This window comes from Gadus chalcogrammus, chromosome 7, assembly GCF_026213295.1.
Source record: "Gadus chalcogrammus isolate NIFS_2021 chromosome 7, NIFS_Gcha_1.0, whole genome shotgun sequence".
Taxonomy (NCBI): domain Eukaryota; kingdom Metazoa; phylum Chordata; class Actinopteri; order Gadiformes; family Gadidae; genus Gadus; species Gadus chalcogrammus.
Window position 1 is genome coordinate 14,729,490 of NC_079418.1, and position 14,083 is coordinate 14,743,572.

The following is a 14,083-nucleotide window of genomic DNA, read 5'->3' on the forward strand; positions in this document are numbered from 1 at the left end:
TGAGTTGGCAAAGCAGCATTGGTCTCTTTGCTTGGACAGTTCAATAAGTAATCTGCATGTAGGCAGCATAATGGCTCTTTTAAGTAAAGGCCTTGAAAATGCTGAAAAGCAGATCGCAAGCTGTCAGTGGTGTTTGAACGGTAGTATTTGCTAAGTGCATTGAAATGTTATCAAAGTTGGGTTATCAACTAAAAAATAAATAGGAAAACAGTTTATATCTAGTCAATTGAAATGTCCCAGAGGTATTTTTAGAGGAATCTCCTTCTTAAATACATATTCCAGTAGATCTCTTCTTGCTTGTGTGGCAGCAACTTCTTATTAAGTACAGTTTTGATGTTATGTTCTTCTTTATGTTCCTTTTTACGTTAACTATTGGACGATTGGAAAACCAAAAAAAATACTAAGCATAGACACAGCTCTATGACTGTCCAAAATGTATGGTCTCCCTGAGTTCAGAAGAATTTCTACATTGTTCAGTTTTAAGTGTCATTTGAACGCGTCTGATTTTAGGAGGAGGATGAAAGGACGATACTGTTGGAGGGCATAATGAACACATTCTAATCATAATCCCGCCAGGTTTCTAAACCAATATTCAACAAGTTCTACCCATAGTTACAATACATAAACAAATAAGATAGTCCAAAGAAATATAAAAAGTAAATCACACCTGTAACACAATGAACAGAAACAAAAACAGCGAAATAAAACCCAATGTATTTTTAAAATGTGTTATGATTACACCCTGACAAGCATCAGTAAACACAACCGACCACTTGGCGTCCTCTAGACATTAAATTAGAAAAAGAAAAAGAAAACAAAACCCCTTTTTTGTCCTCGGTTTGTCACACCTTACCGCTCTGTTACCTGGAAACACAGGGTGACATCACACACACGTTGCGCTGCGTGTCTGGTATAAAGGACACACGTACAACGGCCCCTCCCCCTGCTCAGGATAATGACCTCCGGGCTGGCGTACTCTCATCCAGCAGCACGCTCGTGGAAGGGGGGGGGGGGCACTATAGACCACTGGCGTGTATGTGTGTGTGACTGCATGTGTGTGTGTATGTGTTTGTGTGTGTGTGTGTGTGTGAGTGTCCGAATACGTGTATGTGTGTGTGTGCGTGTGTGTGAGAGTGTGCGTAATCTCCCCTCATTCTGCTTGGAAGCATATTGACAATGGGTGGGGGGGCCCCCCAAGGCCCCCCCGAGCACCCTAGGTGGGGCAGATGGTGCCCGCCGCAAGCCACGGCCGCGGCCACCGTTATTAGCATGAGAAAGAGCCGGCGACAACGAGAGGGAGGAGGGGGAGAGAGGGTGTGGGGGACAGGTACCCCTCAGAGTCTCTTCTTTAATGGATAATAGAGGGCTGCTGAGTGACTCGTGCCCCAACGGAATATGTGGGCAATGGGCATGCAAATTAACCGAATTAGCGCAGTGTAAACAAGGATGGCCTCAAGGTTGAAGAACAACAGTGCTGAACAGTGGTCAGTGGACTTCAGTGTGTACTGAATTGTTGGTGTGAGATAATTTTCATTGGATGATATGAAATTTTGAATTAAGTCCACATCCAAGTCCTTTGTAGTATAAATCAGCATTTCAGTTGGGTGAAAACTGTTCTCATGGTTTAGTTGTTGTTGCATGTGCAATATAATATTGCAATATAATAATGTAATATTATATATGTGCAATATAATATTACAACTGTAATACAATAGAAACATGTTTTTTTATGTGTTTGTGTCAGAGAGAGCAGGACAGAAAGAGAAAGGGAGGGTGACAAAATCCCGGAGCTAAACTACTGGACTATCAAACACAGGACACCATGGAACACATCGCCTTAATCATTGGATCCTGGAATATACAAGGCCTGAGGTCGATTGTCTTTGGTCTGAATAGCAGAAACCTAGACTTCATCAAGGGAATCAGGAATACAGACATTCTTGTCCTTCAAGGGATGGTCCAACTGGATGCCTTCTAAATTGCAGAGAGTTGGAGGTACCCTCCGCCAAACTGGCAGGGGTGACACAAAGAGGAGAACGACAAATGTACAGTTAAGATACAAACACACAGACTTCTTTCCACAAAGCCGGGGTGTGAGATAGGGATGAACCTTGAGTCCGACCCTATTAAACATATACATGAACCAATTAGCAAGTACATTAAAACAGTCTGCAGCACTCGGCATAACATTACTAGTGTTATGCCGCAGTGTAATGCCATGTGTCGTAGTGTTATAACACTATGACACTGAAATCCAAATGTTTTCTGTCTTTTCAGATAACCAGGTGCTGCTGTCCCAACCAAAGAAGGCCTATAGCAGCACCTAGATCTTCTGCACAGTTCCTCTCAAACCTGGGACCTGAAAGTGAACCTTAGTAAAGCTTAATTAATGATATGTAAAAAAAAGACCCAGCCTCCACAAATTCAAATCCCACCTAGACACTGTTGCTCCAGAGCAAACTAAAAATGATAGCGCCCTTAAACCACAAGAAACTTAAAAAAAAAAAAGCAGTGAATGACCTGAGAAACAAGGCAAGGAGGGCCTTCAATCAATCTAAAGATACCAATTGAGATCTGGCACAAATTCTTTGAAGCAGTAATAGAACCCATTGCTATCCATGGCAGTGAGATCTGGGGTCCACCCGCTAACAAGAATTAATAAAACGGGACAAACATCAAATTGAACACTGCAAGCAAAATTCGGCACATCTATCATCCAAGATGTCCAAATAGAACACAAAATAATGCATGCAGGGCGGAATTAGGACGATATCCAATCGTTATTGAATTACAGAAGTGACAGAAGGAAAGAGGAAAGAGACAGCAACACACCCTACAAACACTCCACAGCAAGGCACTCAGCCACAGAGAGCTATATCCAGAAAAGTATCCTCTTAGCCAGCTGATCCTTGGACTCTGTCCACAACCCAACAACCACCCCAGCAGGCAAAAGCAAATTATAAGAAAACAAAAATATTTTTTTTTAGCAAATTGGAGAGAATCCACCCAAAGGATGAGTAAATCGGCATGCTCCTATAAACAGAGAATACACAGTTGCAGAATACCTGACCACCGTGACTGACCCAAAACAAAGAATATCCTTGACAATGTACAGACTCAGTGAACAGAGCCTGGTCCTCACAGGCTCTGACCTGGCTCCAAGAGAAGACAGACTGTGCTCCCACTGAACACAAAACCAACTGGAAACTCAGCGGCACTCCCTAACTTCCAAGAGGAACACACACTTCTCACAGATAACACAGACATGCAAGGACTTTTGAAAACACGCCACTAAGAAACGACCATATCTTTAGGGGGAAATACAATAATGTGCGTTCACAGCGGCACAATTTCTGACCTGTTGTTATGAGAGAAGGATCTCAGACCCATGCTACTCGACTTTTACCACCAGCACATGTTATGATTTCACTATTGCGCATAACCCCTACACAATAAATACAGTGAATGTATCTTTATTTTATCGGGTTAAAGGATATATTTTATCCTGGAACTTTCAATTCACTTTTAGTATTCCGTATTTTACTTTTATATATTCAGTATTTGGTTTGTACTTTTTGAAATTGACATACATATTTTGAATTTGGCTTTATTCTTGGCTAAATTCATATTTTACCTTTGGCCTAATTTTTCACCTGCTTTGGCAATGAAAACATTTGTTTCCCATTCCAATATAGCTTTTTTGAATTTGAATTTGAGAGACAGCGGGAAAGAGGTGCTACTACTTTTAGAATAAAGGGTAGGCCATAACATACCATTACTAAAGATTTGTCTCCCTCTAGCGTTATAAAGTCAGTTCACTGTTAAACTCTTAGAAGTTTGTCATCAATGACAGACAAGGAGTTGAATACATGTCTGATGGTCTACTATTAAATTTAAAGATACATTTTTGAATTGTTCTTAAACTTGTAAACCAATCCTCGATTAGCGTGTGAATAAGTACACACTCACACGCACACACACACACACACACACACACGCATACACGCATACACACACCCATGCACGCACGCCAGCACACGCACACGCGCGCGCGCGCACCCCCCCCACATACGCACACACACGCACACACACATATAGTATATATATTTTAACTATGTATTTCTGTCCATAACAATACCACCGGACTGGAGAATTTGGCGCGGGTAAGCGGAGACCCATCTTTTGGACACATCCCACTTGTGAGTGCGGAAGGCGGCCGGATGCGCCGCCATGCCCGACTAGCAAACGGAATAATTTATTCATCCACGGACCTGCCTGGAGGGAGAACGTGCGAGGAGTTCACTGGAGGAGTGACGGAGCAGGGCACTTTTGTGTCGAGCCAGAGAGAGAGAAGCAGCTCTGAGGCACGAACACATAACACGGTTTACGGTGTATGCGGCTCTGTTGATAATATACTGTGGTTGGCGTTAGCCACGCTAACGTTAGCTCCGGTGGAAAGTGAATGGTGACAGTCGGAACGACTGGAGGCGTGGGGAGCTGCTGAGGTGGTGAGACACTGTTATTTTGATTTTCGATACAGAATTAATGGCACATGGCAAATCACGTGAGTCGTGACTTAAAATGCATAATTTGCACTTTGCAGCGAAAAAGCAACATAGATAAGAGGAGCGTTCTGGCGGTTATAGTCGCTGCATGTTCAACTTGAACCGTAACGTTGAGTGTACGTTGTGGTGAGTCTTCCTCTGGCCCGCTCCTCCTGCTAGTGCAGAGAGTTGCTCAGCGCTAACCCAGTAGCCAGTGAACTGTGTAGCATTATCTTCTCCTTAACTCCAATGCTCAGTCCGGTAAGCCCTTGCATTGCATGTCTTTCGCTGGTGTGTGTGCATGCATTGCAAGTTTGTGTGAAGACGGCATAGCTTTGTTAATTGATTAGAAAGTTGACCTCGTGATTGACACTTGTGTGTTTTGCTTTCACTTGCAGATTCACAGAGGCTTCCATGTATGCATCAATATTTGGACAATAGTAAACATAGAAATGTCGGTAGACGAGGGGATGAATAATGGCAAGACAGGGTCTGGATTAACTCCGTCTCTGCAGCTATTGGGATGCACTGCAGCCTGCAACAACATTTCCGTCATGACGGAGGTGAAACTGTCTGCTGACAGAACAGACAGTTCAGACATCACCGCCAACTGTCCCTTAGCTGCCAGCTTGGTCCTGCCAAACAATACGAGTTTGATAGAGACTTGCCCCAACTCTGAGAAGTTGTGTCAGAAACCGGAAGGAGATGAAAACCACATAAATCACAGCAGTTCTCTGCAAACTTCAAAACAACAACAACAACAACAACATCAACCACCCCCAGCACAACCACCACAACAACAGCATCAGCCGCAGCCGAAGTTGTCCAAGCGCAGGAACACGGCCAATTTTGGTTTCAACCACCCAGCGTCGGGAAAGAGACGACGGAGGGCCAACTCCGAGAGCGACTCGGTGCTTCCCTCTAACTTCCTGTTGGGCGGGAACATCTTCGACCCCCTGAACCTCAACAGCCTGCTGGACGAGGAGGTGAACAAGGCTTTGAATGCGGAGACGCCCAAGTCCTCGCCGCTTCCCTCCAAGAACCGAGAGCCGGTGGAGATCCTGATCCCGCGGGACATCACCGACCCGCTGAACCTCAACAGCGGCGTTCCTGACAGCAATGTGCTCGTGTCACCGCTCAAGAGTGGCGGGCGCAGGAGGAACCGCAACAGACACCATGGAGGAGGAGGAGGAGGAGGTGGTGGAGGAGGAGGAGGAGGAGGAGGAGGAGGGGGAGGTGGGACGGCGGTACAGCAGCTCCACATGTCATCAGATTCAGGAAAGGGCTCCGAAGGGAAACCCGCCACAGGCATGGACGTCGACCCGAGCCCCGCCGCCCCTGCCCCCAGTGAACCCAGTGCAGCCATCGCAGAGGAGGCCCCCAGTGCCGCTAAAGAGCCCGCCTCGCACGGCGCCAAGGAGGACGTGCCGCCCTGCGCCACAGAGCAAGCGCAGAGCGCCCACGACGACACTGTGACGTCGCCTGCCCTGCCGGCCGTGACCAATCAGCACGCCGGCAGGCGGAGACGCCGCCGCAACTCAGGGAAAACGGATCTCCCCGTGACGTCGTGCGGCGCGGTCACCAAACAACACGGACCCAGACCTCCGGCGACCCAGGGCTTCAGCACGCCAAGGGGGGGCCCCAAGACCGGAAATGGGGGGCAGCAGCAACAACAGCACCACCACCACCAACAGCCCTACAACCAGCACAAGCCGCAGCCGACTAAGTTCCAGTACGGCAACTACAACAAATACTACGGCTACCGCAACCCCGGCTCCAGCGAGGACCCCCGCCTCCGCGTGCTGCGCCCCGAGTGGTTCCGGGGGAAGGACGTGCTGGACCTGGGCTGCAACGCCGGACACGTGACCCTCTACGTGGCAAAGGTGCTGCGGCCGGCGCGCATTCTGGGCGTGGACATCGACGGCGGGCTGGTGCGCGCGGCGCGCAAGAACATCAGACACTACCTGTCTGACCTGGAGACCCGGCAGGCCCGGGAGGAGGAGGAGGAGGGGAGGAGGAAGAGCCAGGGGAGCCAGGAGGGGGTGAAGGCAGCTGGGGACAAACAGGAGGAGCACATGGAGGTGGGAGGCAAGGAGGAGAATGGAGAGGCGGTGGTGGAAAGAGGAGGAGGAGGAGGAGGGGTCAGCCGTCACGCAGAAGAAGGGGCGGGGAAGAAGGAGGTGGAGCAAGAGATGGAGGACCGGGGAACCAAGGAGCTCCAAGACGGAAAGGAGGAGCGTGAAGGGAAAGCGGAACTGGGGCCAAAAGAGGTGCAGGAGCAGAGGAAGGAGGAGCAGAGGAAGGAGGAAACAAAGGAGGGAACGAGGGAGGGAACGAAGCGGGGCGCGGATGAGTTGCAGAAGGAGGATCTTGAGAGCAGGAGGAGGAGGAGGGAGCTGCAGAGGAGCAGGATGGAGGAGGTGGAGGTGGAGGACTGTGTAGATCCTGCCGGCGGTCCTGGAGGCTGCCACTTTCCCCTGTCTCTGCGCACCAGGGGTCCCATCGCGGCCCCGCCGCTCACGGAGCAGCCCCCCGTCCAGCCAGGAGAGTTCCCCTCCAACGTCTCCTTCCTCAAGGTAAAGTGTGTGTGTGTGTGTGTGTGTGTGTGTGTGTGTGTGTGTGTGTGTGTGTGTGTGTGTGTGTGTGTGTGTGTGTGTGTGTGTGTGTGTGTGTGTGTGTGTGTGTGTGTGTGTGTGTGTGTGTGTGTGTGAGCGGTGTGTGTGTGAGAGATAATAACATCCTGGCAGGATGTTGGGTAAGCAGATTTTTAAGACTGAATACCTGTAAATGGTTCTTGTTTATTTAACAAAGCACCAATCAGGCTGCCTAGTATTAGTAATGTAGCTGTCATGACATAGTCATGTTAACTTTGGGATAATGTTGATAGATTGACTTTTACTTTGAGATAAAAATGTTATATATTATTGAAATAAGTTTCTGTCGGTGTCTGGGATGTTTTTAGAAATTGGATTTCCTTTCAAATAATATTGAAGATCTATTTTTATTTAATTTTGTTAATAGATTGTTCCTCTTTTTAAATACTCCTAATTATAGGTCTGTGCCTAAATCTAGCCTGGAGACAAACCAAAGAACATCCAGTGTATTAAGGCAGTTCTAAGTTACTTGAGATGACCAGAATATGTCATGCACCAAGTTAAAATAGAAGTTGTTGTGCATGATTGTTAGAAACAACATCAGCCCTGCCAATATCAGAACCACAGAGTCGCTCACTAGCTTCCGCTAGAGACTCTAGATTAGGGCTGAAGGATGATTCAAATTCAAACCGACATTGCGATGTAATAGAACGCGATATGCAAAACGCAAAAGCTGCAAATTTGATTTGTTACTGTTACTGACTGGAGATCAGCAAGATTCGTATTTATTTTTATTTTACAATTCAATAGTTAAATAAAGATGTTTAATAATATCCATTTATCTCAACATAGAGGCCTTGCCTAAAGGAAAGAGCAGTTTATATTAGTGGTGCAACGGAGCACGGATTACCCGTGATCCGTACGGATCAACCCTCACGGTTCGGGATGCAAGTGATCCGCGGACCGGCTGACCATGCAAAAACAAAATCAAAAAAGTTGTTCACGTTATCGGCGCATGTTTAAAGGAAAATTCCGGTATTTAGCACATTGAGCCCCCTTTCTGGTGTGTCTAGGATGAAATTTGGTGGTTGACACCGGAAATTTGACGATTGGTCCTGTCTCGGGTATTTGGCTAATTTTGAATCGCCCCTGCCTGCTTCAGAATGGCTAGCTATGGGCATTCACAAACCTGTCCTTAAAACAACCCTAAACATTCGTTTTCAGAAATGTGCAACTCACCGAGTGGTTAGTGTTGTTCGTTGATGTTCCTAATCAAGTATCGCAGGGAAATACAGCTTCTGTCGTGTGTTATTTGGCATTTTGTAAATCCCTTTGGAGCGGAGACCGGACCGTAAACGGACAGGGGGCTGTTTATGTTTAGTTGTAGTCTTTTCGCTCGGTTCTCCATCTCAACAGTAGGGCTAGAACCGAGCGCAAAGACTATAACCAACCCCCCTTTCCGTTTCCGGTCAAGGAGCAATGAGTCCTCCAACAGAAATCCATGGATTTACAAAATGCCAAATAAAAAACATGACAGAAACTGTATTTCGCCACGATACTTGATGAAGAAAAAAAACAATTAAGAAATCCAAGGCTGCTGTGCTTCCTTTGGACGCAGCTTTTTTTATTAGGTCAATGCTGTATGCAGCCGCCCTCAACTATTGTTCTTCTTAAGTTTTATTCTTTCTTTCTTTATTATTCTCTACAAACTTTGGGACCTATCTCCTTCCTAAACTTTCCACCTAGAGACGCCATTCCAATTTTGGAGTCAACAATTCAAATTGTAGTTCAAATCCCTTCACTTGATCCCTTCACTTGCCATTTAACATTTCTTTACGTCATTTCTATGTGTTTTGTTTAAAACATATTTTCAACCTCACATTGCACTATAGCAGTCGCATTTTCTGAAGGAATTTTTCAAGTTTTATTTACTATCCATGTTAAGAAGGAATAATGCCTCTGATGGCACTTTTATATTGTTTTATATTACAATATTTAATATATACATTGGAAAGTTTTTATTTTATTTGACAACAATCTATTTTTAGTGCTTGGCACTTGTACAGCGATATATTGTTATTTCTCTTAGTTCATGCTTTGGATAAATGTGTCCACTAAATGCCCTAAATGTAAATGTTTAAAGGTCCAGTTGAAATGTAAACAAAAGATAAACATTTATTTTAATGTGTAAGAATCCTCCAGTTGGTTTAAGCTTGGCAGATGAATCTACCATGTCCTACTATATAGTCATTTACCTATCATCCACTGCTGATCCCAGTGACATTCAGATGCATGTCATAGGGGAGCAGGTCGGGGTAAGGAAGCCTCCAGGTCAGAGTGCACACACTGGGGATCACACCATACAGTTCCCCCTCCTCTCATACCTTTTTGGGTTGTATTTTTAAACGTGGTCATGTGGTGCGTTGTTTCCAGGCCAACTACGTGCTGGAGTGCGACCGGCTGCTGCTCACCCAGCGGCCCGAGTACGACGTCATCCTGTGCCTGAGCGTCACCAAGTGGGTGCACCTGAACTGGGGCGACGAGGGCCTGAAGAGGTTCTTCCAGCGGGCCTACCGACACCTTCGTCCCGGGGGCATCTTCGTCCTGGAGCCCCAGCCCTGGGACACCTACGTCCGCAGGAATAAGCTCACCGTAAGAGGAAGTGATGTCATAGGAGGTGGGAGGGAGGGGGAGGGGTTAAGGAGGCGGCTGAATACTGAATGATTCATTTAGATTGTTTACATGTTTTCGCCGTCAAATCACTTGAGTTTGTCTCAAAACAAGTACTCAAATCGTTGTTTACCAATTCCTGGTGGGTGGGATATTTTTTCCGACATATATATGTCGATACCATAATGTGTATATATTTGCATCCTCATTTTTCTAAATGGTCTTTGGTAAAATGATGCCATTGAGAAAAAAAAGTCTATAGCTCAAATTTGAAGCTCCAAAAGGATTTTGTTAAAGACGTTAAGATGTTTTCTATTGGGTCTTCACAGGACGTCATTAGCAAGAACTACAAGAGCATTCGCCTCAAGCCAGACCAGTTCACCAACTACCTGACCACCGAAGTCGGCTTCGCCAGCTATGAGTTCATCGGAACGCCTAACTCTTCAGCGAAGGGTAACTTTTTCAGAAGAATTTCAGTATTTTCTGTTGTGCGTGTGCACGGTGCTGACGTGCGTGTGCTGTCGTGCGTGTGCATGGTGCTAACGTGCAAGTGAACATTGCTGATGCGGCGCAGAGAGGTTTTGGCTTCTCCTTCTCCTCACTAACATAGGAGAAGGCAGATTTTTCTTTATGCTTCCTACATTTATTCTAAAGCCGTTCATAATCTAATTCCACCTACAGTATCATCATGCATTTTTTTTTATTCTTCTATAGCAGAACACTATTTTGCTTTCAGTACTTTTCAGTCGTATTTATCCAATGATATTAACGATAATGTAACGGTTGACATTTTCAAACAAATAGCATTCAGGGCTCCCAAACCAAGTATTTTCAGCCTCTAACCCTCGACCTGGACAGCTTCCAGAGCTCCTTAACGTTAACATAATCCCCTCCTTGCCCGTTCTCCCAGGTTTCCAGAGACCGATCTACTTGTTTCACAAATGACCGCACTGCCTTGAAGATCCTTGACGATCATTGAATGTGAGTGAGCGACCCGCCCCTCCCCAACCGACGGACTAGGATTAATTACACCCCGACCGATACCGGACCCCCCGCAGAGCACACAGATGGAGACCAGGACCATGGGTGATCATTTTTACACAGATCGAGTACCCTTATCAAGAATAAAAGGTTTCAAACTCTTTACGAAAGGTGGGGATCAACTCAAAAGGATCTTCCCGGCTGTGGGGAGTTTTTTAGTAGTGATCACCTTAACCCGATTCCGTAATGAGTGTTTCAATGTTTTTAGTATATTATAATTACTCTACACATTTTATGTTTTTGTAAATTAAGTTTTGGCATGGCATTGCTGATGTTTTCTTGTTTTGTTTTGTTTTGTTTTGTTTGGTGTCATCAGAACAATTCCAGTCTTTCGATCACATTAAATGTACAAATGTAAAGAAAAATTATTATTCGTTGTTGTTGATCAAAGCGTATCTTGGGTTCATTAGAGGTGTCGGACAACACAAAGCGAAAGATTTATGTCTGATAGAATAACACTCAGACATTTTAAATATTTTTGTAATCTGACCCTCTGTCTACTTATCTAGACAAGTTATTCCTGTCGATTGAGTGATTGACAGTTCAAATGCTCAGCAGGGAATGACTATAAAGAATACAATGGTGGTTTTGAGGTTGTTACTTTATGGAAATTATTTAACAATGTCAGGGTACGTTTATCTGCAATGTTTTTATATTTTCATATGTAAAAAAAAAATGGAACGCTTAAGTTAAACCCATTTGCATAACATGAGTAATTTGGTTATGATGACACCAAAGCAGGGGTTCAGCCAGCCAGCATGGGGGGACCTTTATGATTATTAAACTAGAAAACATCAGCAATGGGCTTTTCCTTTCCAAAGCAAAGCCATATCTATCCTATATGATATCCCATGAGATCTCAAAGATGTATCAATTACTCTGCAAACGATTTTTACAAAGACCTTTGTCTTTATACAGAGAGGTTAAAGTGTGATCTGTTTATTGGCTTTTCATGAGTTCAGCCCAACGTTGGAAGTCCAGGTTTAAACTGTCACACACTGGAAGTGCTCCCATGTTTAGCCATGTTGTATCCACCTGCGCTCTTAATTTGCAAATCTCCTCAAATAAACCTTTTTTTTTCCTTTTTAGGAAAATCAATTCGAACTCATATTTTGAAAATCCATTGGTTTTCAAAACCGATCATAATCATTTGTTCGTTTTTGTGTGACTTGTTAAAGTGAGACGTTATGACGGAGGTCACGAGGGATCCTTTTTGTTTCCTTTTCAAGAAAAGTAATTGATGTAATAAAGTTTTGTTTTATAACTTTTGTTATGCTTTTGAATATGTTGAACTTTTTTTGTCATGTTCATTTTCATTGAATTTTCATCTTGTTTTCATGTTTGCTGCCAATGTTGTAGGTCAGAGTTCTTGTACCAAAGCTTATCCAGCTCTGTTAATCAATATATTACATACAATACTAAATGCTTCCTGCCCACGGCAGTTTCTTTTTTTGGTTAACTCATTTAACAAAGGGGTTATCTGAAGACACTGAGTCTGGTAAATATACATTTCAGTCAGATCTCTTTAGAAATAAAAGTAAGCCTACCCTTTCATAGTAATTCTGACCAGTTCGATTTTTCATAGATAAATCATATAGACAATGTAGGCCGCTCTTCCTCTGTTAAATAGCAGATTACATTATGTAATTTACACATTTAAGTATATGATATTTTGATCAGTCTGTAGAGTTTATCAAACCCCTAGTCAGGGTATGCACCCAAATTTAAGACAATCCGATTCTCAGATACATTTAGTGCCCTATTTTTGCCTACAATTTTCATAGCTTTTTTTGTTTTATTGCAAGACTAACTGTTCTATGAAGCTCATTTTGATAGCTTCCAGAACTGTGTTCTCATGTTCCTGGTTGGATTATTCAGGGAGGCCAAATGTGAGATGGAGCAGGTGTTTATTTGAGTGTCATGTAGTCTTCATGGTTGTTTAAAGAGAAAGATAAAATGTACTTTTATTAATCCAAGATGGATTAATAAAGAGGTTCTTTGCACTGATAAGATTGTGGGAATTCATATATTCTTTGTAACTGTAGATGGCATTTATGAATTGACATTTTCTGCGTAATGTGGCAGTATATTAACCAGACAACATTCTGAATTTTAGCAACCTGACAGCTTGATCACACAGGACAGGGTCTTATTGGTTAGAATCCAGAACCGTAAAATTAAATGGTCTTTGTTTAACTCAGAAATGTCAATACATAAATCCTGTCTACGGCAGTTAACGACTGCGCTTCAAACAAGCACCTTAACCTGATGAAAAACAATTATTTTGGGCGTCTTTTAGGTAAACATGTTTTTATTTACATGCCTCAAAGAGTCTTTTAATTACAAATTATTAAAATGATCTCCTGTGTAATCGTCTACTGTGGTGTTATCACGCATGTAGAAATTATTTATTATTATTGTATATATCCTATTGTCAATTCCAATACCTAATTAAAATGCATGATTTATTTATAATACTTACAATTCACATTTAAAAAAATATATATTCTTAACATTTTCTACATATAATTATATATATATATATATTGTTTTTTTTGTAATACGTGCATTATGTTAAAGACACTTGACACACGCTTAATTAGTTAGAGGTGGACCGGTTACACACAGCACCACCTAGTGAGGAAGGGATAGAATTTCACATTGTTCAATTCAGAGGCTACATCTAACTGCAGTTCATACAAACTATACTCACCTACTTCAGGACCTGGTTTGGGTATTAGAAGTGTGTATGTGTGTGTAACTGACTTGATACCAGTAACTTGCTCATTCTTGTCGAGCACCATCTGAGGAGTGCTTCTGGTGCAATAAATAAGTCTGGATTGCCCTCGGGTTGTCAAATATAGAAAGCCAGTGTGTGAGCCACTCTTGAACTCCCATTGGAAAGATTCTGGGTACGAGCCCTAATTTCTACTGCAGACTACCTGTATGTATCCTTGAGCATGATGCCATAGCCCCTACCTGCTGCTTAATGACTTGTACCTGGATTCACTCTAGTCACATCCGATATAAATATCCAGAATTAACCACAATCATACTAGGATTTTAAATAAAAAGTGAAGGCATTCAACCCTTTTACATCTAGTGCATGTGTTGTGTGTGTTGGAGTGCATGTTTCCTTCTGGTTTCAGATGTTTTCGATTGGATGACCCCCCCCCCCTCTCCGCCTTGCTGTTTGCTCAATGATCAGACAGGGAAGATCGGCTTCATGTAAAC

At 43.7% G+C, this 14,083-nt stretch overlaps 1 protein-coding gene across 1 annotated transcript; it reads left to right on the plus strand.

The window, feature by feature from the left end:
- Positions 1-4,149: 4,149 nt before the first annotated feature.
- Positions 4,150-13,222, plus strand: mepcea (methylphosphate capping enzyme a). The gene is made up of 6 exons (XM_056594778.1): positions 4,150-4,364; positions 4,943-5,741; positions 5,784-7,120; positions 9,572-9,790; positions 10,138-10,261; positions 10,719-13,222. Exons 1-6 carry the CDS (start codon positions 4,221-4,223, stop codon positions 10,751-10,753), a joined length of 2,658 nt encoding a protein of 885 aa, XP_056450753.1. The 5' UTR covers positions 4,150-4,220; the 3' UTR covers positions 10,754-13,222.
- Positions 13,223-14,083: the final 861 nt, after the last annotated feature.

Coding starts and splice junctions, on each gene's coding strand:
- mepcea (XM_056594778.1), top strand. CDS start 4,221: ATGCGCCGCCATGCCCGACTAGCAAACGGAATAATTTATTCATCCACG. Junction 4,365..4,942: donor GAGAGAGAAGCAGCTCTGAG/GCACGAACACAT, acceptor TTTCACTTGCAG/ATTCACAGAGGCTTCCATGT. Junction 7,121..9,571: donor CCAACGTCTCCTTCCTCAAG/GTAAAGTGTGTG, acceptor CGTTGTTTCCAG/GCCAACTACGTGCTGGAGTG.